At 38.7% G+C, this 21,870-nt stretch overlaps 2 protein-coding genes across 2 annotated transcripts; one reads left to right on the top strand and one right to left on the bottom strand.

Annotated features, from left to right (window-relative positions):
• Positions 1 to 1,127: 1,127 nt before the first annotated feature.
• On the top strand, positions 1,128 to 5,075 carry ngrn (neugrin, neurite outgrowth associated). Its single transcript, XM_005801388.3, has 3 exons — positions 1,128 to 1,571; positions 1,666 to 1,776; positions 2,021 to 5,075. The coding sequence occupies exons 1-3, from the start codon at positions 1,336 to 1,338 to the stop codon at positions 2,589 to 2,591; spliced, it is 918 nt and encodes a 305-aa protein (XP_005801445.1). The 5' UTR covers positions 1,128 to 1,335; the 3' UTR covers positions 2,592 to 5,075.
• Positions 4,126 to 21,737, bottom strand: LOC102237523 (sortilin-like). Its single transcript, XM_005801337.3, has 20 exons — positions 21,125 to 21,737; positions 19,024 to 19,083; positions 18,797 to 18,870; positions 18,607 to 18,709; positions 18,335 to 18,496; positions 17,091 to 17,164; positions 14,842 to 14,891; positions 14,415 to 14,542; positions 13,673 to 13,817; positions 13,052 to 13,207; positions 12,244 to 12,350; positions 12,013 to 12,115; positions 11,755 to 11,923; positions 11,282 to 11,472; positions 11,010 to 11,199; positions 10,114 to 10,230; positions 9,369 to 9,477; positions 9,156 to 9,268; positions 8,925 to 9,054; positions 4,126 to 6,332 (listed from the first exon to the last, which is right to left on the bottom strand). The coding sequence occupies exons 1-20, from the start codon at positions 21,395 to 21,397 to the stop codon at positions 6,318 to 6,320; spliced, it is 2,469 nt and encodes an 822-aa protein (XP_005801394.1). The 5' UTR covers positions 21,398 to 21,737; the 3' UTR covers positions 4,126 to 6,317.
• Positions 21,738 to 21,870: the final 133 nt, after the last annotated feature.

Genomic DNA, 21,870 nt, shown 5'->3' with positions numbered 1-21,870 from the left:
TGGATGGTGCTACACTTACGAATCATTAGGTGCCTTTAAATTAAAATTTTACTGCAACCAATATGCATTGTTTTGTAGTAGTGACATATTGACACCTGGCATGGACATTATTTGGTGTTCACTGTTTGTTAATTTGCTGTGAATTCTCCATTCACATGTAGGATACAATCGGACATAAAAAAAAAAAACAACTAAGGACCAAAGGTGTCCCAATACATTAATTAATTTATTAGATTTATTTTGAAATGTTATATTAAAGAAAATGAAAATGTAAATAATCAAATTATTAAAAATACTAAGTTTTATCTCTCAAACGTATTATTATTATTATTATTATTATTATTATTATTATTATTATTATTATTATTATTATTATTATTATTATTATTATTATTATTATTATTATAGTTCCTTCATTACCATTTACAATGAAACAGTTAATTATAAATATATACATTATAAACAACTCAGATAAATTGAACTAAGTACCAAGCTCTGGTCATGATCTATTTAGAGCAGGGGTCTCAAACTCCAGTCCTCAAGGGCAACTGTCCTGCAGTTTTTAGATGTGCCACATGTACAAAACACTGGAATGAAATCGCTTAATTACCTCCTTCTTGTGTAGATAAGTTCTCTACAGCCTTACTAGTGACCTAATTATTCTGTTCAGGTCTGCCGCTCTATTCAGCAGCAGCACATCTAAAAGTTGCCCTGCACCACTGCCCTGCCCTATGTCACAGTTTGACACCTGTGACATACAGAATCACACTAACAGTTTAAATTATGTAATGGTGAAGATTAGAGTAAAGTACTTAAACAATTTTCAAGTGATTTTTAGCTATTTTAACTTTTCATTCATTATTGTGTAGTGATTTACATCTATTCAATAATTTATTCAACAAGTTGTTTAATATTTAAATAAGTATTCGCATATTTATATTTATTTAATTCAATGTCACGTGTCAATTATTTAATTGCAAGCTCATTCAAATTTGGCACGTTTGGACCTGGCTAAAATCAATTTCTTTCGGGTTTACGTTGGCACTACAATTTCATGTTGTAGACACCAACTGTCCTCCGTACCGCTAGGTGGCAGCCTTGCATTAGTTCATAGCACTGAGCTGTGTTTGCGGAAGTAGTCACACTGTGAAGAGTGCATGTGAAGTCAGAAGGAGGCACTGAGCTTTAGCCAAGTCTCGTGTTTATTCTCAGATAAGATAAACGCACGCTTTGCATTATCGCAAACTATTCTTTGTTCATTCCGTCTTAGTTTTTGCCGACTGACAAAATCTAATCTTTTTGTTATTATTGCACTCGAATGAAGCCCGTCCGCCTATGAGCATGGCCCGACCGTTTCAGGTCTGCTGCCTCCTCTTTAGGTTTTCTGCTCCCTCTTTGGCTTCCCCCGTTTATTTAAACGGCGTCAGATTCTCCAGCAGAGGCAGCAGCAAAGTCTGGGTGGGACAGAACCATGTGAGCGGAGACGGAACCAGACCACAAACGTCCAGATTCGACGATGACGTAGAGCCTGAGCTGGAGGGGCTGGAGGATAAGCTCCAGGATGTGCTGGAGTAATGACCATTATACATTATTATTACAACTCCAAAACATATTCTGAATGCAAACGTGATCATTGTAAGCAGCTTATCTTATGTTTCTTTTCAGCAAGGAGAAAAAGAGACAGCGATCAGTGAAGTTTGATATGATAAGAAGGAAAATGACTCCACCAGGAGCCCCACAGAGGAAACTAACGTGGGATGCTATTGAGCAAATAAGGTGATGGTCTCTTTTTTTCAGTGTAGTGTGTGCGCTACTTTTTTTTTCACCAAAAACCTAAAAATAGAGGCAAAATTGAGGTGAATTTTTACCATTAGACCAAAACCTGTGTATGGTGAGTGTTGATTCTACTCTTATACAAAAAGTAATATTGGTTTTGTGGCTCTAAATAACTTTTGTTTAGTAGAAGCAAAAGCAAACATGACTCTTTAGATTGCTGACACTTTTCACACACTTATTTCAGATATTTGAAGCAAGAGCAGCCAGAGGAGTGGACGATCGAGCGCCTCGCTGAGGGCTTCTCTGTCTCCCAAGACGTCATCCTGAGGGTCCTGAAGAGCAAGTTTACTCCCTCTCCCAACAGAAAAGTCAAACAGGATGCTAAAGTGATGGTTAGACTCAGCCAGCAGGTGTTACCTTCTGATAGCAGGAGGCAGGAGAACAAACTGAAGCTTCCTCAAAGTCAAACACCAGCTACACTCATACCTAGACAGACAGAAGGTGCTCTGATTTCTGAGACTGCTCCGGCTCAGGTGTTTCAAAGTAAAGGTTCAGCATCTCTTGTTCCTGTTCAGCCTGCAAAGCTACCAGCTGGGACTTACAAAGAGGCTAGAGTGAAGGGGTCAACAGTAGACAGGGATGGTTTTAGTACAAAGGAAACAGAGGAGGATGAGGAGTGGGAGGAGAGCTGGGATGGGCAGGTTCTGACAGAGGAGGACCTTGAGGAGATTCTGGACATGGATAAACCCGCACCTGTGGTGCAGGTGGGGAACGATTTCTTTGATGCAGAGGGAAACTTTTTGTATAGAACCTGAGGACAGAATGAGTTGAAATGCTGAATGAAGATGATTTGTACACTGAAATTAATGTAATAAATAATTTTCTTAGAAATGATCAAAATCCATGGAATTAGTTTTATATTGAAGCCATTTCTTTTAGCTTTTTAAATATATATATATTTGGTTTTTTTTTTCATGTGCTGTATTGCAGTATTAATGCTTTTCACATTACAGCTGCACATTTTATTAGAATTTAATCAAACTGATTTACTCAGAGTAACACCTAAATGAAGGGAAAGTAAGTTAGATATGTTTTTTTAAAAATTGTATTCAGCTCTCAGAAAATATGTAAGAGAACCTTGCAAAAGGTTTTTGACATATGAGAGAACATGTTAAGCCATTCAGCTTGAGGGAAAACAGGCTGTTATCTCTACAAAAACTTCTGAATCTTCCTTCTCCCTAGATTTAAATTCTTATCTAATATTTATAGAAGGAAAATGAGTCATTCAGTGGTATAATTTGCATAGATATACTCTTAAATAATGGATGCTTGCTGAAGGTGTAGATTTAACTTCCTTGCCCAGTAACACTAGATGACAAGTGTTTTGCTCCAAAACTATTAAGTGTCATTCTTAAATTTCCCTATTCAAATTATTTTTTAGCTTTATTTGGACCGAGGCCAAATAAAGCTAAAAACAAACTGTTAATACACAGAGTTTGCAGATGTTCAAAGTCAGGATCAGAGATTAATGAGTATATTTAAGCATTTCCAGTGTCACATGTCTCAACCTCATCAGGGTTTAATAAGACATTTTGAAATACATTATTCAGACACACTCATTCAGAGTTCCTTGTGTTATGCCACACCCATATCAGTATCATTTATCGCAGGAAGAAGTCATAGCAGCAACTTCAGTCTGAGGCAGCATAACCACATCCTGCAGGTGTTGTGTTTAATTTGCCTACCTGCAGAAATCTCCAGTTGCTAAAGTGCATCTTGATTTCTGCATGTTTGAAGAAAGCAATCAGTGGTTTCAGAGTTTATTTTGGAGTATGAGAATAAAGGGTGAGTATAAATGCATGCCATACTTCAGATTTCAAATTCTACGCCTTCCATTTTAAAACACACTCTTCATTGTGGCCGATCACATAAAATCCCAAGAAATTACAGTGAAAGTTGTGATTGTAATGTCAAATACAGATTTAGTTTTTACATACAAGCTATTTGTGAAAGTGTAAAAAATGTTTTTTTTAATGTCCATTACATGTTATACAGACATGTATACATACCAAAACCAAAAATACAACTATTGCTTAAACCAGATACAATGTATTGACTAGTAGCTGACTTCTGTGTGCATTTCTACTCTAATAAGGTTTTTAAATTAGCATAATGTCAATATGGAGGCTATTACATCAACTGTCGACAGTGACAACAAAACTTTAAAGAACTTAAAGTGCATTTAAGACCTTAGAAACACAACATTTAAATTCCAGTATACAAGATTTTAAACCATTAATAAACTTTTTTTTAAGCTGATGGTATTCACATGAAATAAGTAAACACAAAAAGAGGAACACGACTTTATTGCCAAACCCAAAGAAAAGAGCCTCCAATACACAGTAAAGAGAAACAGCAGTTACAAATGTTCAAACTTGAATATTTACACAACCAATCACAAAGACTCTTTAAAATTGATACATCAGTTCGAAAATGCAAGGAAAACGTGTTTTCTTTAACACAATGCAATAAAGCTTCATTAAATAGATCTTATTTTCCAGTGTAATGCAGCTACATAGTAACCTTTTTCTCTTTTGAACTTAATTTCTTGTCAAACCGTCTGAACCAGAACCAATTTTAATATCAGCCCCCAAAAATAGTTTTTGCTTAAAAACCTTTTAGAGTTAAGTATTGTTTACATGCAGTTTAGCACTAACCTGTATAAAATAGATATTTACTGCGCCAGGAGTCTTTATCAGGGTAATAAGTGAAGCTTGGAGTTGTCACCGACATTAACGGTTAAAACTAATAAGATGGTGGACGCCGGCCACATGTCAGATTATCACACCAGGCACTTGTTTAACCACATCCAATTTACTGCACTCTACACCAGCTGGTTATAAATAATGTAAACCTATTTAAAACAAGACTGTGCGAAAATGTTTTTAAGACAAATCAGAGACGTGGTTGACATGGTTACAGATAAAACAGTGTAAAAGACGCAACCAGAAACAAACATTAACGTTTGTATTGCAGCTCATCCAACCCCTACCAGGCTACAGTAATTATGCTTTACAACATTTACACAATTAATTACCTTCTTTGCATTGCTGTTATGTTTTCATCGCCAATTTTTTTTTTTATGCATTTGGTTTTCTAGTTAATGCAAAAGATATGTCACATATTTTGTAGAAGTTAGTATAAAAACTGCTCAGATTATTACAAACACAGGTATATAGGATGACAGCGATCACTACTGTTACAACAGGTCTCGTTTAGGAAAAATGATCGACAAATGCCGAACGTACAAGGGGGCTTTTGTGCTTTCAGTAGTTAGAACTGCAGTCTGAGCTTTAACAAGACAACCAACAACTCTAAGAGATGTTTTGTCATGCATGGACAATGTCTTAAACATACAAAATCTTCACAGGTTATTGCTATCAAACCTCATAGAGATGCCTTATTATGAGAGATGCACCGATCAATCAGCAAGAGACCGGAAACAGGCCGATGCTCCGATTGGTGATTGGTAAAGCAAATACTGGAAAATATGATTTCCTATTTTCCCTGTTAAATGCGTCAAATCTAAGAATTCACATAATTTACGGCCAATTAATATATCAGTCAAAAGCATTCAACGTAATGTCTTTATTAAAAATGAGAAAGGAAAGGAAAATATGCTTAAATGTAGATAATATAATTTCCTTATTTTTTGTTGGATTCAATATTTCCACCTCTTAAATAAAACTGCATTAAAACTACTAACTTATGTGATGTAGTCAAACTGGGGGAAAAAAACGGTCAAAATTAGAAAATAGGAATCAGTATTGGCCGGAAAAACTCTGATCGGTGCATCTCTTCTTACTTCTTCACCACAGTGCAAAGATCTACATACTTGCACTCCAAGAACACAGAGAAATGTGGAAGATTTCACCAACGGGCAAAATTTCTACAAACATGGAAACAATTTGGGAAAATACTTCGATAAAAGAAGGGATTAAGACTCGACTCATCTGTGAAGATTAATATTAGCTAGAGGCCAGTTGTGGCCCCAAATCTCCAAATTGATATCTGATTGAAATCGTTAAAGGAAAACAGTATTTATGTACAAGACAACTCTTCAAAAGTGAAAAAAAAGATTTCCAGGAGCACTTCAAGGAAATGGAAGAGGCAGGACCCGTAAAACAGAGGAGACTTTATACAACTCACTTTTCCTTCATTCCTAGTGCGCTAGTCAAATTTTCTCAGCAGCTCAGCTGTTTCTTCATTTAGTGAAATAAATAACTGAAAGTTTAAAACTTACTCAGTACAACCGACACCTTAAACACGACTTCTTTCATGGTTCTCCCCAACTGCGGCATTAGCTCTCAGGAAACCTTCTTACATTCATTTGACTTAGCCAATGACAGGAGAGTCTCTGTCGCTGAGGCTGAAGTTTACATCAGAGGGTGGAAGGAAAAAGTAGCTGGAGAGGAGAGTGACGGGAACAGCGGCTGGCTGCGGGACAACCTGTTGCTCGCTTGGTTAAGAGGTGGCGCCTGCTATTCAAGCAGATCCTGCACAAACACAAGACAGCATAGCACTGAAGCCAGAACCAACACTGTGGGTAAATAAGACACTGCACACAAAAACACACCCAACTCTGTTTCACAAGTGACGTACATATGTCTAACCTCCAAGATCCCTTCAGAGTGTGAAGATAACTAGTTTCTGTGTCGCCTTTTTAAAGGTTGGTGTCGCATTGCAGAGCTTCAGTGTTGAGTCTGGGTGAGGCAATGTCCGCTTCGGGTTACTACATGTTTACTCATAAATTAACCCGAGCCGAGTCTTACCTCTGCTCAGAATGAAGCTGGCCAGAACAATCAGTGGCTCCAGAGACGCTGAAACACTGACTTCAGTGTTCCAGCCAAACAAACACAACTGAGGGATCGTTGGATGGAACGCTCATGTTAAAAGTAATGAAAGTTTAAGCATTTGCATCGAAACAGAGCAAATTTTTCAGCCAGTAGTTAGCTAGAACAAGCAATGATCTGAATTTGAACAAATATAATCCTGGTTTCACTTTAATAAAAAAAAAAAAAAAAACATTGCACTTTTTCAATTGTTAAATAAATTATCACAATGTCATATGTTTATTATGAGATAGTGGGTTAGTAAAAAGTTATAATCAATGCTTACTATTGCGTAATTGCAAATATACAGAATCCTCAATGCTGATTGGTAGCTATCATTGCTACCAATGATAGCTGTGTAAAAAGCCTTAAAATTAAAGATGTGTAAAAAGCCTTAAAATTAACTCAACTCTTATATTTCTTCTGTGATCAGTCGTCAAACTGTTTTGGATCATGATGATTGATTTTCAGTTTTCTGCTAAAGGCCACCAGGTTTTATTTAAATTATTTACATTTCATGCACAGTTCTGATGTTTACGGAGCCCTCCAGGGACACGAGGGAAATTTTTTCTTTTGCGTTCCCTCGCAATACTGTACTGATCAGTTCATGTGGCAAAATTAAATACTGTAAGCCTTTCTTACGGTGGCTGCCGTACTTTCTGCTTTAATATAAGGTTATGTGAGGTTTTGCCATGAACGTTAATATCTTATTGTGAAATATCTGAAGTTTTATATCTTTTTCTTTAGGCACCACAAACCTATGATATAAACAGAAACTTTCCGTAAGTAGGAAAGAAATAAAAATACATCCTAATATGGACTATTTCCGAGTTATCGTGGGGTAATAAGTCATCTGACAGTTTTGATTGTGTCTCTGTTGTGCTGATTGTCTGAATGGTCTAAAGGGCCGTTTTCATGTTCAGTTCCATCTCAACCTTAACAGACATAAACATGCAGTGAATAAATCGACTTTCAATCAGTTTTTTGCACCAAAGATTTAATAATAGTAAACACGTTTGGTCCAAAACACTGACTGAAAATCGATTTATTTACTGCCTGTTTATGTCCGTTAAGGCTAAGATGGAACGGCACTGAAAGCAGCCCTTTAAAACATTCAGACTACAAACACAACAGAGACACAATTAAAACTGTCAGATGACTTATTACCCGCAATAATAATTCAGAAATAGTCCAAATAGTTGGATGTATTTTTATTTCTTTCCTACTTATGGAAAGTTTCTGTTTACATCATAGGTTTGTGGTGCCTTTCTATATTAAAAAAAAATATATATATCAAATGTCAGATATTTCACAAAGAGATATTAACATACATGGAAAAACCTCACATAACCTTGTATTAAGGAAGAAAGTACACCGTAAAAAGGTCTTACAGTATTCAATTATAACTGATCAGTAGATTATTGCGAGGGAACGCAAAAGAAAATAAATTCCCATGTCCCCTGGAGGACTCTGCAGATGTTCATACCTCTGGTAGATTAATATACATTTTTATAAATTCAACACACAAAAAAAAAAAAAAAAAAAAATTGAATAAAGTAAAATGACTCAATTCCAAACATAACCTTTATTGGCATCAAAGCAGCGAAACCCGAATTGCTGACCAGTTTTCTGAATGTTTCCACTGGTGTGTTGATGATTTATCTTTAGTGATAAGCTCCAAGGCTTTCAGGTTGGAAAGCTTTCAGAGTGGTAAAAAGGCCATCACCCTAATGTTTAACTCCCACTACACATTCCTCCACATACTGAGGAGCAGACACCTTAATACTTTGCAACAGGATTTTAAAAGTTAACCTGCTTTTTTACCGTTAACGAGAAATATTAGAACTTAAGAAATTTGTTCAAGTATTTAAAAACCAGTGACAATATAAGACTCTGTATTTTGTATTAGATGCAGTTGGAACAAATAAACAAGGCTGTTACAATAGTCCAGTGATATTGCCAACAGTTCAGGAAGTGATGCACTATAAAAATCACACATTCACCATAGTTAAAATTAAAAATGCAATCCTTTTCCACATATTCGTCACCTGCAAGAAGGTGATGCAAAAAGGATGCACTTCTCTGCTTACTGCAAATAAAAACCTTCATGTACTCTTTAGTTTACTTTAATTGCTCAGTATTTATAATTCTATACAGAAAGAAACCAGCTTACATTTAGTGTAGAAAACCCAAAGACTGCGTGTGTGTGAGATATTTTACGTTATGTTAAGGAGAAAACAGTTTTTTCCGACATACCTCGTCAGAGTCATCGTGAAACTCTATTTTGCCGTTGGGGGCGTGGTTGGTGTCCAGCGGCTCATCTATCCCGTCTGCAGCGTTGTCCTCAACGTGTTGCTGCAGCACAGAGTACCTGTGCACCAAAAACCTGCAGAACACATTAAAAAGACTGTCAGGAAACCAAAAGCCATTCAAAATGTGAGGAGAGGATACATTAGGCCTGTGGTTTATAAGGTAAATGACACCAACCTGCCGCCGCAGACGTACTTCCTGACAAAGACCACTCCTGCTGCGACGCTCAGCAGCATGACGACGACGACCGCTAACAGTATGGCCACAGACTTGGAGGAGTGACCGTCTGTCTGCAGAAAACACAAACGGACAGAAATGTGAGAAATGCAAACACAAAACCAGACCACAGATAAACAAATGACTGCGGTTTGCTTTCGCAGAGGCACCAACCTGAAGCTCTGGAGATACAAGATCACTGACACACCTCTTACTGAGGTCAATCTCTTTACGTTGAGGCATCTGTCCTCCTTCACATTTATCTCCAGGGATTTTCCTGTACCTGAGGACCAAAACACAGATTATTTTAGAGTTGTCCAGCATGAACGTGTCTAATAGGTGTTCAGGGATTTGCGCATAAGAAAAGAACAACTAATCTTTTTAACTGACTTCAAAAAACAATATAAGAGAAAAAAATTTAAATCCTTAGTACACATATCTTAATTATCTGCTGTTCCTTGCAAATACAATGTGCAGTAATAATTGTTAAGCTATATAGTAATTAGAGATGGACTAGTATGTCAGTAAAACTTGCCAAATGTTTAGTTTTGAGTAAAATTCACTCTTACAACAAGCTTCACTGTGACCCTCATTAGTTTCCTTTCACCTCTTTCTGCATGGCAATTAGTTCCTTATTTTTAAGGAACTAATTGTCAAGCACTGACACAAAACACAAACTTCCTCCTTGTACCTAGTATGGCTTCAGCTAAATCAACAATGCAACACGTAAATCTCCACCAATACTGAACAAATTTTCCAGAAACCAACAGAGATTACTCACTTAGAAACCAGCTAAATCAAGTTCTGGAACATTAATGTCCAAAGTACAGAGCTAACTCATGTGATGCTTATACATCACTTGGGAAGTGAACCGTAGCGATGTAATTAAACTCGAATTTGACAGAATCTGAAACCTTACCCTTTGGTCTGCAGTTGCTCCTCTTTGCCATGCAGGCAGAACTCCAACACTTTGCCCTGCAGGTCCGGCTGCTCCACACACTCAGAGCTGTTCTCTTTACGCGAGTATCCAAAGTCACTGCAAGGAGTCACACAATATCAGGATCAATACTCTCTTATCAATAAGGTATTCATACCCTTTAACTATTTTCCATATAACAGCTTTGTAGAGAAAAAAAATACTCCTGGTTTTCTTTTTTTGTTTGTTCGAATAAAAAAAAATCTGAAATGTGTGACGATAATTCATATTCTGCTACAAGCAGAATCTCTGGCCTTGCTGCCTTACTAAGGAAAGGTTTTCCCAAAACCTGATGCTTCCACTACTGTGTGTCACTGTGGGGACGACGTGCTCAGGATGATGCAGTGGTAGTTTTTAGACACACACGGTACTTGGATTGAAAACAGGATTTGGTGCTATTTCAACAATTTTATTTGCCGCTCCTCCTTAAATTACCAGAGTACGTGACTCATAATTATCCCGTCAACAGATTCTCCCTCCTGAGCTGTGGTTCTCTTGGATGCCCTTTTCTGATTAATGCACTCCTTCCCTGGTTTCCAGTTTAGGTGGACCATCACTGTTAAAGTGGATTTCATTCAGGGGATTGTGTTACAGACTGAATGACAATGCATGACACCCTTTTCAGGTTTTATTTGTAAATGATTTTGAAAACCATGCATAGCTTTCTTCTACTTCACATGTTAGAAACTATTTTGTTGTCATCTCTTGCATAAAAATCTTATTAGAGTACATTAGCCGCTGCAAGGTGACAAACTGTGGCATAGCTCAAGAGCCGTGAACATTTGCAAAACCACTTTTCAGGTTTGAACAAGAACAGAAACACCTTCTCTGTATCTCACCACAAGAAGTCGTCCAGGGTGCATGCACATGGAGTTGGCTGTGTGTTCACAGTGTAATCACGTCCATTCCAGCAAACGGAGTCCTTTCTGAGCCGCAAGAACGTCTCTTTGTAACCCAGCATGCAGCCGTCTGTCGGGTCACTGATGTCATCAGAGTGGGCCAACCACTGCACATAGTCATCGTCGTTACCTACAAAATCATAAGTAAGGTCAAAATCCTTGAAGACATGCAGTTAGGAATTAGGAGTAATCTCTTTTATTGCATGACTTGCAGTCTCTGGTGAGCAGTTCCCTGAAGTCGATGGTGAAGGAGACCCAGTTCTGGGTGATCAGGGAATCTTTGTAGCCCCAGATGCTGACATTCATGGAGCGAGCTCCCGGCTCTGAAGCCAGCCCCGTGAACGAGATTGGCTCTTTGGTGAATTCATAAATACTCCAGCACTGTCCTTCATCGGTGGAAAATCTGTCAGGAAGGTTAAAGAGTGCTGAAAATCTAGAATAAAAGTATGAAAGTCGAAGAAAGGACAGGGTGGAGCTCGCTTGCACAAAGCATTGATATTTATACGATTCATCTGAATTAGTAGCAAATCCTGTAATTACAGGCTTGTTTAGTACAGGCTTAAAACCTGCAGAGAGGGATTCGTTGGTGTATAAGTGAGAGGCCAAATATTTTATCTATCCAATCACAAAAGCTACAGAAGCAAATCACCCCAGGCTTTACATTCATTTTAACTAAACAACTCACTTGATTTTGTTGATGGGTTTGCCATTGTCCTCCACAGCCACCAGCAGCCCTCCTGAGTCCAGCATGGCGTAGTGATGGGGCCCATTAAGAGCCTTTATCCAGGTGTAGCCTCCATCATCGGACACATAAACATCCGACTTCATCACAGAGATGGCGTCCCCGACGCTGCCTGAAAAAAACACGTCAAAAATGCTCAGAGCGCCAAAAGCAATCGGGTTTGTTTCAAACATTTCTGTCCTACAGGGTCAACATGATTACCATGAGCTATGATTAGACCCACAGCGTTTGGCTCCGTCAGGGGCGGCATGGGGACGTCCAGCTTCATAGCAATGCTGTAAGCCGCATGGATGTGGAGACTGCACTGTAGATTCAAGAGAAACACAATCCAAAGTGATATGCGGTTGCTGCAAAGGTTAGAATCACACCTGAACCTGCAGATGCGCAAAAACATTGAGAACATAAACACGGCAATGCTTTGTCTAATTATACCTTGTCTGGATCCTTGGCTGTAGCGTCACACTTGGTGTTGGCAGGTCTCTGCAGGGGAACCCACTCTCCTCCCTGATCAAAGGACACCACAGACTGCACAGAGGTATCTGGAAATAAATAAAAAAAATTAAAAAAAACACAAGGAGAACGCATTTACAGGTAGCCGAGGGCGAAAGCCAGGAATAATGTTGGCAAAAAAAAAAAGCTTGATTCAATAAATTCAACACATAAACAGGCAAATCAATACAATGCAAAAGCAGGGATGAGAAATGGGTCTAACAGCGAGTGTCTAATTAAATATTTACTTCACACACTTCTGAGGGTGTGTAGTGGAGGAGCAATGTGTGTGAGTCTGTTTCTAAGAAGAATCTGAAGGCTGCCACAGTCTTTTGCTAAAGTATTCACATCCCTTCTTTTAAACCTTCCCACATTTTGTGATATTATAGCTACAAACTTGAGTGGCAATTTATGTGACAGACCAAAGCTAAAAGCTAAAAGTATGTAGGACTACATGGGTTGCTGGAGTTGATTGGAGGATTAGGTTGAGTTAAAACAATCCAATATGAACCATTTAGCAAGAAAGGATGTGCAATGTTTCTACCTCTAAATTTGCAAATGTGGTGGAGACATAACCCAAAAGGCTTGCAGTTCCGTCTACACCGAACGGTGCTTCTACAAAATATTTGTTCGCATTTTTGTTCTTCCACTTCACAGTTATACTTTGACATTTGTTTTGTGAGAAAATGTGAATACATGTAAGACGGGTGTGAGTTATTCCAGCATCTGCATACTTAGAAACACAAAGTACCTTCTGCCAACACACTGGTGATGAAGACTCCTCTCAGGGAAGTGACGTTGGTGAAGTCGGTGTCGCCCCCCGTCGTCGTATAAAGATGACGCTCCAGTGACTTGGAGTAGACCGTGCCTCGATCGTCCGAAACATAAATTGTACCAAAACCAGTATCTGTAAAAGAAGATCACACAGGACCTGATGAGGATCTAAAAATAAACACGATAGGGTAATGATGTTACAACTGGAGTATGTAGGCGCCGAAAACAGATATGCAGGAAAATCTAAATGGCATCAGCCCAAAGGGTATTAGAGGGATCGGTTGAAAACGGGGTTTGTTAAAGTCCTGATAGTGTCAAAAATGACAAGAAACAACTACATGGTCTGCTGGTGCAAGATAAAACTGATATGAGCATGTTATCAAATTTGACAATCAATACCACAGGCAAAGCTTTGCATGTGCAAAACCGGATAAACAAGGTAACTAATTTGAATGCTGTTTTTTTGTTGTTGTTTTATTTACTTAATAATTTACTTACAAAAGTAATTCCCTTGCACCATTATCAAACATACCCATGTCTACAAGAGCTCCATACCAATACTATTTTATTAAACATCTGAGTAACTGCTTGCTCTGACCTCCAGGCTCGTCAACATGCATGAAGACCATATCGTCATTTGCTGCCAGGATGGAGTAGAACTGCTCATGGCCAACCGGAGGGAGCTGAGCCATGTTCCAGTTCTCACCCTGATCCACAGACACGTGGATCATCCTCATAGTGCCCTGCATGGACAAAGAAGCAGAAGGAGTTCAGGTCAGAGACAAGCTCATTTAAAGAGCATCATTTAAAACATAGGAACTCTAGTTTGGATCCCATAAACACTGACAGTGTCAGTGTTATCGTTTTGTTCAGAAAAAACTTATCAACTCCATTTTTCTGAATGAAAACTTACTGACATTTTTTGCTGAAGAAATGAAAACCAAAGGAAGAGTTGGGGGAGGAGGGAATCAATAAGACTTTTTCTAAAGTTTAAAAAAAAAAATTCCCAGTTTCTAAGGAACGTGTGCATCCTATGCAAATAGCTTCCCCATGTAGGTGACATTTCAGACGGTTCTGATAAATATCTGATGAACACATCAAATAGCGAAAGATATTTTTAAAAGGCACTTGTAATGTACATTTCTCTATCAAGTTTATGGGAGAAGTGTGATACTTCCTCATGTGCAATGTTGGCATTGTACGTCAATAACTTCTCTTTTTAATCTAGATGTGGAAATACCCGAAGAATGAATTTTGTTACCAACCTAAAGGCCTAAACAACTAAAGGTCTCCTCTGATGTTTTAATCACACAGCCTTAAATAAATTCTTTTACACTGACCTTTCCCGTCATTACTGAAGCAAAGAGGAAGCGTCCACCCAGGCCAAAAGAGAAGATCTTGCTGGCAACAGTCTTGATGGTTTTACCCAAGTCTGTGGTTCTCTTTAGCTGCAACATTCCCCTGTCACCTGAATCATGGAGGCAGGTCATTGAAATCGTCAGAAATATTGAAATGTGAAACAGTCAGAGCATGTAGCATTTTTGACCAACTCCTCGCCTCATCTGACATCAACTTTTACCATCTTGATACATTTTATAATATCGCTGGATGCAATTGTTGGAATCATTTATCCTGTCCTCTAGACACCTAAGATACTTTTAACTACGCTTAGCTTAGCCACATCAAAGTATGAAAAGAAAAACTGGAGAAGGAGTGAAATGCTGGAGCCCAGCATGTTTCAATTTTGCTTGGGGAGGAATCACTTACTGCAGGATCCATTTTGGCTGCTTGTGAAGAAGATGGTATTTTTTCTTCCCCTACATGGAAATGGAGACAAAAGAAGAGACGCTTTGTGAGGAAAAATAGGTTACACACAGCTTTGTTCCCATTGTTACGAGTTACAATGTCAGAGTAAGGGAAAAGTTACTTTGTTTCACTTATTTCTCCGCTGTTGTAAATAAAACACAGTTGAAAGTCTTAAGAGATTGATTAATAATTATAAATATGCAAAGTAAAGCAATTTGTGGACTGAGCAAAATGTCTAGGCATTACCTACAATGAAGTTTGATATACTGCATGTTCAAACCAATTTAACTTTTTAAGATGTTTTTTAACATTACAACCACTAAGCATTTTGTTGGACATTATGTGTTGATACTTTTTTAAAAAGTTTGTTATCATTCCTCTAAAATTATGCTCTGCGGAACACCGTTTTCCTGAAATTACAGCTTGAGGATAATTCTTTTCCAACTTTGTACATAAAAAAGACTGACATTTTTGTCTAGAATTATTTTAAAATGGATCGTCTTCTTGGAAAACAAGCCTCGTCTAACCAGTTTCTTTCTGGGACTGCTGTGAATTTAGCTCCGTCCGTCTTCCCATCAACTCTGACCGCCACATTCGTTCCAGCAGGAGGAACGCATGGCCATCACCATGTCGGTGCGTTCAGGTAGCTTTCCAAAATTTTCAACTTTGCCTAAAGTGTCTGCATAAAACCTTCAAGGCCAAAAGCGTTGGTTCAGCAAAAAAAGTTGGCTTCGCAGTATTTCAAATGTTGCTGGTGTCCTCACTTTATGACCACAGTTACTTTTCTGTTTGCCACACAGACTTCTAAATATCAACCATTAAGTTTAATTTAAAACTTAAAATTTTAAACTTACTACTCTTCCATAAAGGCTTCATTTGTGAAGGGCACAACTGATGGCTGTCTTGTCACTAGATTTTCCTACCTGACCTTTGCAACTTCTGCATGGTAATCAAAAGCCTTTTGGCTGCTTCTTTGATCTATGCTCTTCTTCTTCTTCTGTCATTTTAACTGGCCACGTATTTCTCAGTAGGTTTTTGCTGTTGTTGCAGTTCTACTATCTGCCATCAGAGGATCATCTGAACTGAACTAAACTGAACTTCTCTGTGATCTGCCTGCTGTGCTCTTTGGTCTCTGTTTGTTCACCAATGTTCCCTAGCAAATAAAACTGGATTTATGCTGAGGTTGTATTGATTCGTATTAGGGTGCACCAATTTATCTGTGCTGATTTCCTTAATTTTGAGAGATCGGTGATCGGCCGATTTTTACACGTGAAGCCGATCTTATCCACCGATGTCAACAAAGGGTTGATGACATCGGTGTCCCCATTGTTGCCAATTCAACAACTTTCCTGATCTATTGAGCAACATTTCAGACAAAAAAAATGGTATCAGCCAAAATCGGAATCGGTAAGTTCGGCTTTTTAAAAGATCGGTAATTGGCGATCGGTCAGAAAGCTGCAATCAATGCACAACTAATTCATATATGTTCAAATTAGGTAACTTCTAAAGACAGTGAGATGCACTGCATTTTATTTAGAGGTATCAGAATAAATGGAGGCTCAATAAAGTTGTACGAAACCGTTTTTTAAATTTATTTGTATTTTAAAAAGCATTGAAAATCATGCATCCTTTAAGTTTAGTTAAACTTAAGGGTATGAATACTTTAGCAAGGCACCATGTTTTCATGCTCCCAGCTCAGACGTGTCATTTTTGATTAAGAAAGAAAAGCTTCTGCCTCAGAGAAACAGCTCCTGTGAACGCCATTTTCCACACGTCAGACGACTCGTTACAGCCTTAAAACTGAAACTAAAGTGCTACACAAAGGTTGCAAAGCGATAAGCAAAAGGAAATGTGTTTGAAAACATCCCTGGACTCAAGAAGGGCTTGGCACCAGCCGAGCAATCCAGTTTTACTGCATGTTTGGCGGCTGATGCAGACTATTTAGTTTATTTCAGAATAGAGTTGAATCTGATTCAATGCATGAGAATAACTTCAGCACATTCAGTATGTGTCAACCACATTTAGTCTATGGTTTGAAAATATTTGTTTTATTCACCTCACACCACAGCAGAGAGTAGGAACTAAACTGTCTTCCTATACCGAAGCTTTATTACAGCCGAAAATGAAAGAACAGCACCACAGATTATAAAAGCTTCTACACATCAAACTATAGTGGATATTAAATGAGTTCAGTGTCAACCGTCTCTCACCATTTAAAAAGGCACACCATGTCGGAGATTTTCTTCCAGTTGCGTCCAAAATCTTCCGAAAGCCAAAGTTCATTCTGAGAAAGGAAATAATTATTAACTCAAGAATTCATACAAAATAAAAAATAAACTTTTGTGAGGTTCAAGCTAAAGTTGAAAGACCAGCTCATAAACCCCAGAGTGTGTTAATAAATAAACACTAAGCAAACAAAGTGGTGTTTAAGTCTCATAAATAAATTGGGTCATTCCACGTCGAGTCACTCCCTTCTTCAACCTAATTCTCACATGTATTTCACATTTACCTTTTTCTCTAGATGAAAGTATAAAATTACAAAAAATCATGAATAATACAACTGACCATTTAGACTTGCCCATGTCTAAACTTACCTAGTTTAGACATGGGCAAGTCTAAATGGTAACTAATTACAAACTACAGGTGTCCCAAATCTTTTTCGGAATAAGAATTAAAAACTAAACTTTCCTTTTTTTTAAATAAAAATGTCTTTTAAGTGTGTTTTTATTTGTAGAATACTTTTTAAAGTCAAACATAGATTTCAAGCTATATAAAAGATGACATTTTAAGACTATAAGTTTGGAGAAACAGAAAGTAGTTCTCACCATTGCTAACTAAAAGTGAAAGAGGAGCAAGTTTTAAAAAAAGATTTCCTAAAAATTCTAAAACGATCTTCAGTTTTAAGCAATTCGGAGCAGGTTTTGTCATTTCCTGAACTGTTTAACCATCATCACTTCTGCATTAGAAGGATGTTAAGCAGAAGTTTGAGATCAGACTTCTGATCTCAAACTGGTTGATTTGTCTGTTAGCAAAAAATCTACTTTTCTAAAACACATATTCAAGAAAAGTCGAGTGTAATTTAGCAAAATCATTGAAAAAATATCAAACTAATAACAATGAGCACTAATGATATTTAGTTTATTTAGCACTGCTATGAAACATTTAGTTTTTGATTTTGTGCTAAAAGCCCCTCAGCCTCTCTGCTAGAGCTAACTAGTCATTAGCTAATCATCTAACAAGAACCTAAATTATTTTATTCTTAAAGGAAATTTGGGCTTAGAACAACAGTGCTTGTTGTTTCCATTTGGGATTAATATAAGTTTTTTTGAATTGAATTTAATTCAAGTCCTTTTTAGTTGCATCATAATTGCTCCAACAAATTGGGCTTTCAGCATTATTACTGTCCAACCAACTTTGTTTCTTTCCTTAAAAGTCTTCTGCATGCACTTCTTACCCTCATGCTGAGGACTGCCAGCACATTGGAGTTCTCAGGGTTGTATGAGATCTGCATCATGGGATTGAAAGGCAAGTTCAGGTGGGCAAAAGTCTTCCCAAAGTCACTGGAGGCAAAAATCCGATACCCATCTCCTCCAGAGATTTCAGCTGTCAGGATCACCTAAAAGCCAGAGTTCAAATGTTGCTGTTCAGACACCATTGCAGTGCTTCTGTCTACACAAGTCAAAAACAACCAGATGAGGCAGTGGCAAGGAAGAGGATGTGGCTTACTTTGCCTGAATTCTCAGGGCCGATTGCTATGCCAAACTCCGCTGAAATGAACGTGTTGTTGATTAAGTTGGTCACGTCCTCAAACGACTTCCCGTAGTCCTCACTGGCGGAGAAGAAGTTGCAACAACAATGAGATGTAATCTGACACGCAGCAGGCCAACTTCCTAACGGGTGAGTTTACGAGACCTACCTACGGTAGAGTTTGGACTGGCCGAATCTCAACAAGAAGATAGGCACCTGAAATGTGGTCAAAGCCAGTATGACCTGCGAAGAACAACGGTTCAAGGACACACAAGTAATGTCATACAACTCTCGCGTGACAAAAAAATACATTTTCATATTTGCCTGCAGACTGGCTTACACTAAAAGAACCAAACATATTTGACTCGATCTTGACCTGATGCGTACAACACTCACCCCTGTGCCATCTCCAACCCAGGCCAGTGACACGGAGCCACTCAGGTCGTTCAGTGTATACTGGGAAAAAGAGAACAAACAATTGTTGAAGAGTAGCTTAATCGGATGAATGTAAACATCCTTATCACATGCAGTAGCTGGCAGAAATGGGACAGTTACCAACACGTATTCATACAATCATCTGCATGTGAGTGTGTGTGATTAATGAGACTAAGTCATTTTCAAGTTCAGATGTCAGATGAGGTAAATGAAACACAGCACCTTTAGCCACCTAGACGTGTTCCTGGTTAGCTCTCAACTATAACACACTATATATGTTTTCATTTAACTTACAAACATTTATTGAGTGTGATTGAACACAGCCCAAGTACCACCGATTCTGCTTACAGCACACTTTGAGAGCAATGGATGGATACTTACTGTAATTTTGATTTTCATAGACCATAAGGACAAGTTTCCAAGTGATTATAATGCAGATGCTAATACTGTTTAGCTATTTTGTTCCTCATAAATTAACATACATGTAACAAGATGGTATTAATTGTTGGGCTACCTGATCCAGTAGCCGACCTGCTTCACAGATATGCTGCCGTTTGCTGCCAGCCAGAGCTTTTCAAACAGCCGTACTTAAAGGTAATGGATGGTAAATTTTAAGGGTCCTTTTTTCCACATCATGTCTCTTCATGTTTTTCACCAAGTGATATTTCCAAACAGCCATTTTTGCTTTTCTTGTTCGTGAGAAGGAAAGTGTGATAGCATTGTTTAACCCCGCTGACTGACTATGAACAGTGTCAACAGTACACTGATAACCGACCACTACTTTGAAACTGGTAACAACACGCCTACACTTATTTTAAAATACCTTGGGGTATTTTCTTCTATAATGTTTATTAATTTTCATAAGTTAGCAGCAGATAAAGTTTTCAGAAAGCAGACAGAATCACCTTTATCAAGTATACTTTTGCATTCACTGTCAAACGGAGACCTGCTGCCTCTTCAAGATTCATTTCCTAAACAACAATTTGTGGGCCCATTACTCATCACACACTGTGCTGAGAGCTGTTCATGCCGAAAGCAGGCCGGTGCCGGTGGGACCTGGATGGTAACCTCTGCGGAAAGACGAGGCTGAGCTTCGAGGAACTCTCTCGGCCTGAGATTACTGGAGCCAAGTATACAAAGTACGGCATGCAAAGTTGATCACATGGCACCGGTGAGCCAGGCAAATAAGCAGCGCATGGTTCTTATTTAGTCTCTGGTTTTGTTTTTGAAGAGTAGATTTATGAGCTGGTCTTCCTGGTTAGTTTTTTTTTGTTGCTGTTTGTTTCTGTCTCTGCTACCTAACAACACTTCCTGCTTCTGAAGTGCTCCAACTTCCCCAGCACAAGCACAGCTTTTAATTACAAAATAACCAACACATCGTCAGTCACAAGGATTTCAACTGGTTTCAAATTTCCTGTCAGCGTTCAGGCAGTTTGGCTTTCAGGGCAGAAGAGAAAACAAATGGATGCTGTGTGGTCCAGAAGGAAAACAAATGTGTGTCGCAGATACTAGTGCAACCTTTTGGGATGCATAAACAGGCCTGACTGTTGTTTAACTTGATTTTATTACACTGTGCCAAATTCTTACAGGAAATACAACTGAACAGAGGCAATAAACAAGAGCATCTCTACTTAGAGTCTGAAAAAATTGAGGAACTGCAAAGGTGCACTTTAGTTTTGATTTGCATTTACAATTTGATATGTCTTTGCCTGTGATTTGATTTTATTATTACCAAAACATACACAGGCCATTGCTGATGAACAAATACTAACTTTTGATCTCTATATAGCAATTTAAGTCTTTTTTGGGGGGGTACTCCTGATAGTTTAGAGGCCCTAATTCTCTTATGCTTCTGGCCTTCTCTTTCTCTATGGAAAAGAGTTACACCCGTGTGACATCCAGCAATTAAGAATATGAAATAAAAAAGCTCCATTTATCTACCAGGAACAGCACATTAGGCCTATTCGTGCACCTGGTAAGCACCTGCGCACTCTCCTCCCTCCCCAGGCGCAGTTTAATTGTCGGACTGCGACTTGAAACAGGACCTCTGATGGTAACTTACACTGTGGGTGTTGTCTTTTAACTTGCTCTGATACCCTTCGTGCTTTTTGCACGACTCGCCCTGGTCGACGCTCCTTCGCCGTATCCTGTGGTGGTGCGATGCGCCCGGCCACGACGGCAGGGACCTCTTCGCGATTTGCGCGGCTCTCCTCTCCACGGAGCGCCTCACGAACACCGGCTGTCCGAGAGCTTTGGATCCCGGCTGGAAATCCAAGCCACCGGCTGGGAGAGCGCAGACGGCGAGCAGCAGGAGACAATGCAGCAGGAGCCCCATCCTGCCAGCTGATGAAAGCGGCAAAAGCGAAAGGCGACCCAAAAAGAAAAGAAAAGAAAAAGCACTAAATCCCTCTTTGTTTATCCTGGGCTCGTTGAAGAATTGAAGGTCGCTGCAGCTCCGCCGCGGATGACATCAACAACAGTAGTCGTCCTGACAGCGACTGCACCTGCTTTGAAAACAAAGAACGTCCTTGTTTCTCTGCAAAAGGGGGAAAACAAACAATAACTACAAAAACTGAAAATTATCTGATTTTCTTGCGCATAATAAACCGGTTGGTGTGACACCAATTATTCGCGCTGCCGCTCCACAGCCAACATGATATACTGTACAGTAAGACAAATGGTCTGCATAGTCTACTGCTGTGCTCGTTTGTGATTGGCTTATTGTGCAGCATGGCCAACCCCTTGGCTTTTCTGGTTGGTTAAATTATATTAAAAAAAGAGAGGTTGGACTGCACAATTAGCTGTCAA

The sequence above is a fragment of the Xiphophorus maculatus genome, chromosome 1 (assembly GCF_002775205.1).
Source record: "Xiphophorus maculatus strain JP 163 A chromosome 1, X_maculatus-5.0-male, whole genome shotgun sequence".
Classification (NCBI taxonomy): Eukaryota; Metazoa; Chordata; class Actinopteri; order Cyprinodontiformes; family Poeciliidae; genus Xiphophorus; species Xiphophorus maculatus.
The sequence above is the reverse complement of the archived record's forward strand: the minus strand, read 5'-3'. Positions and strand labels throughout refer to the sequence as shown.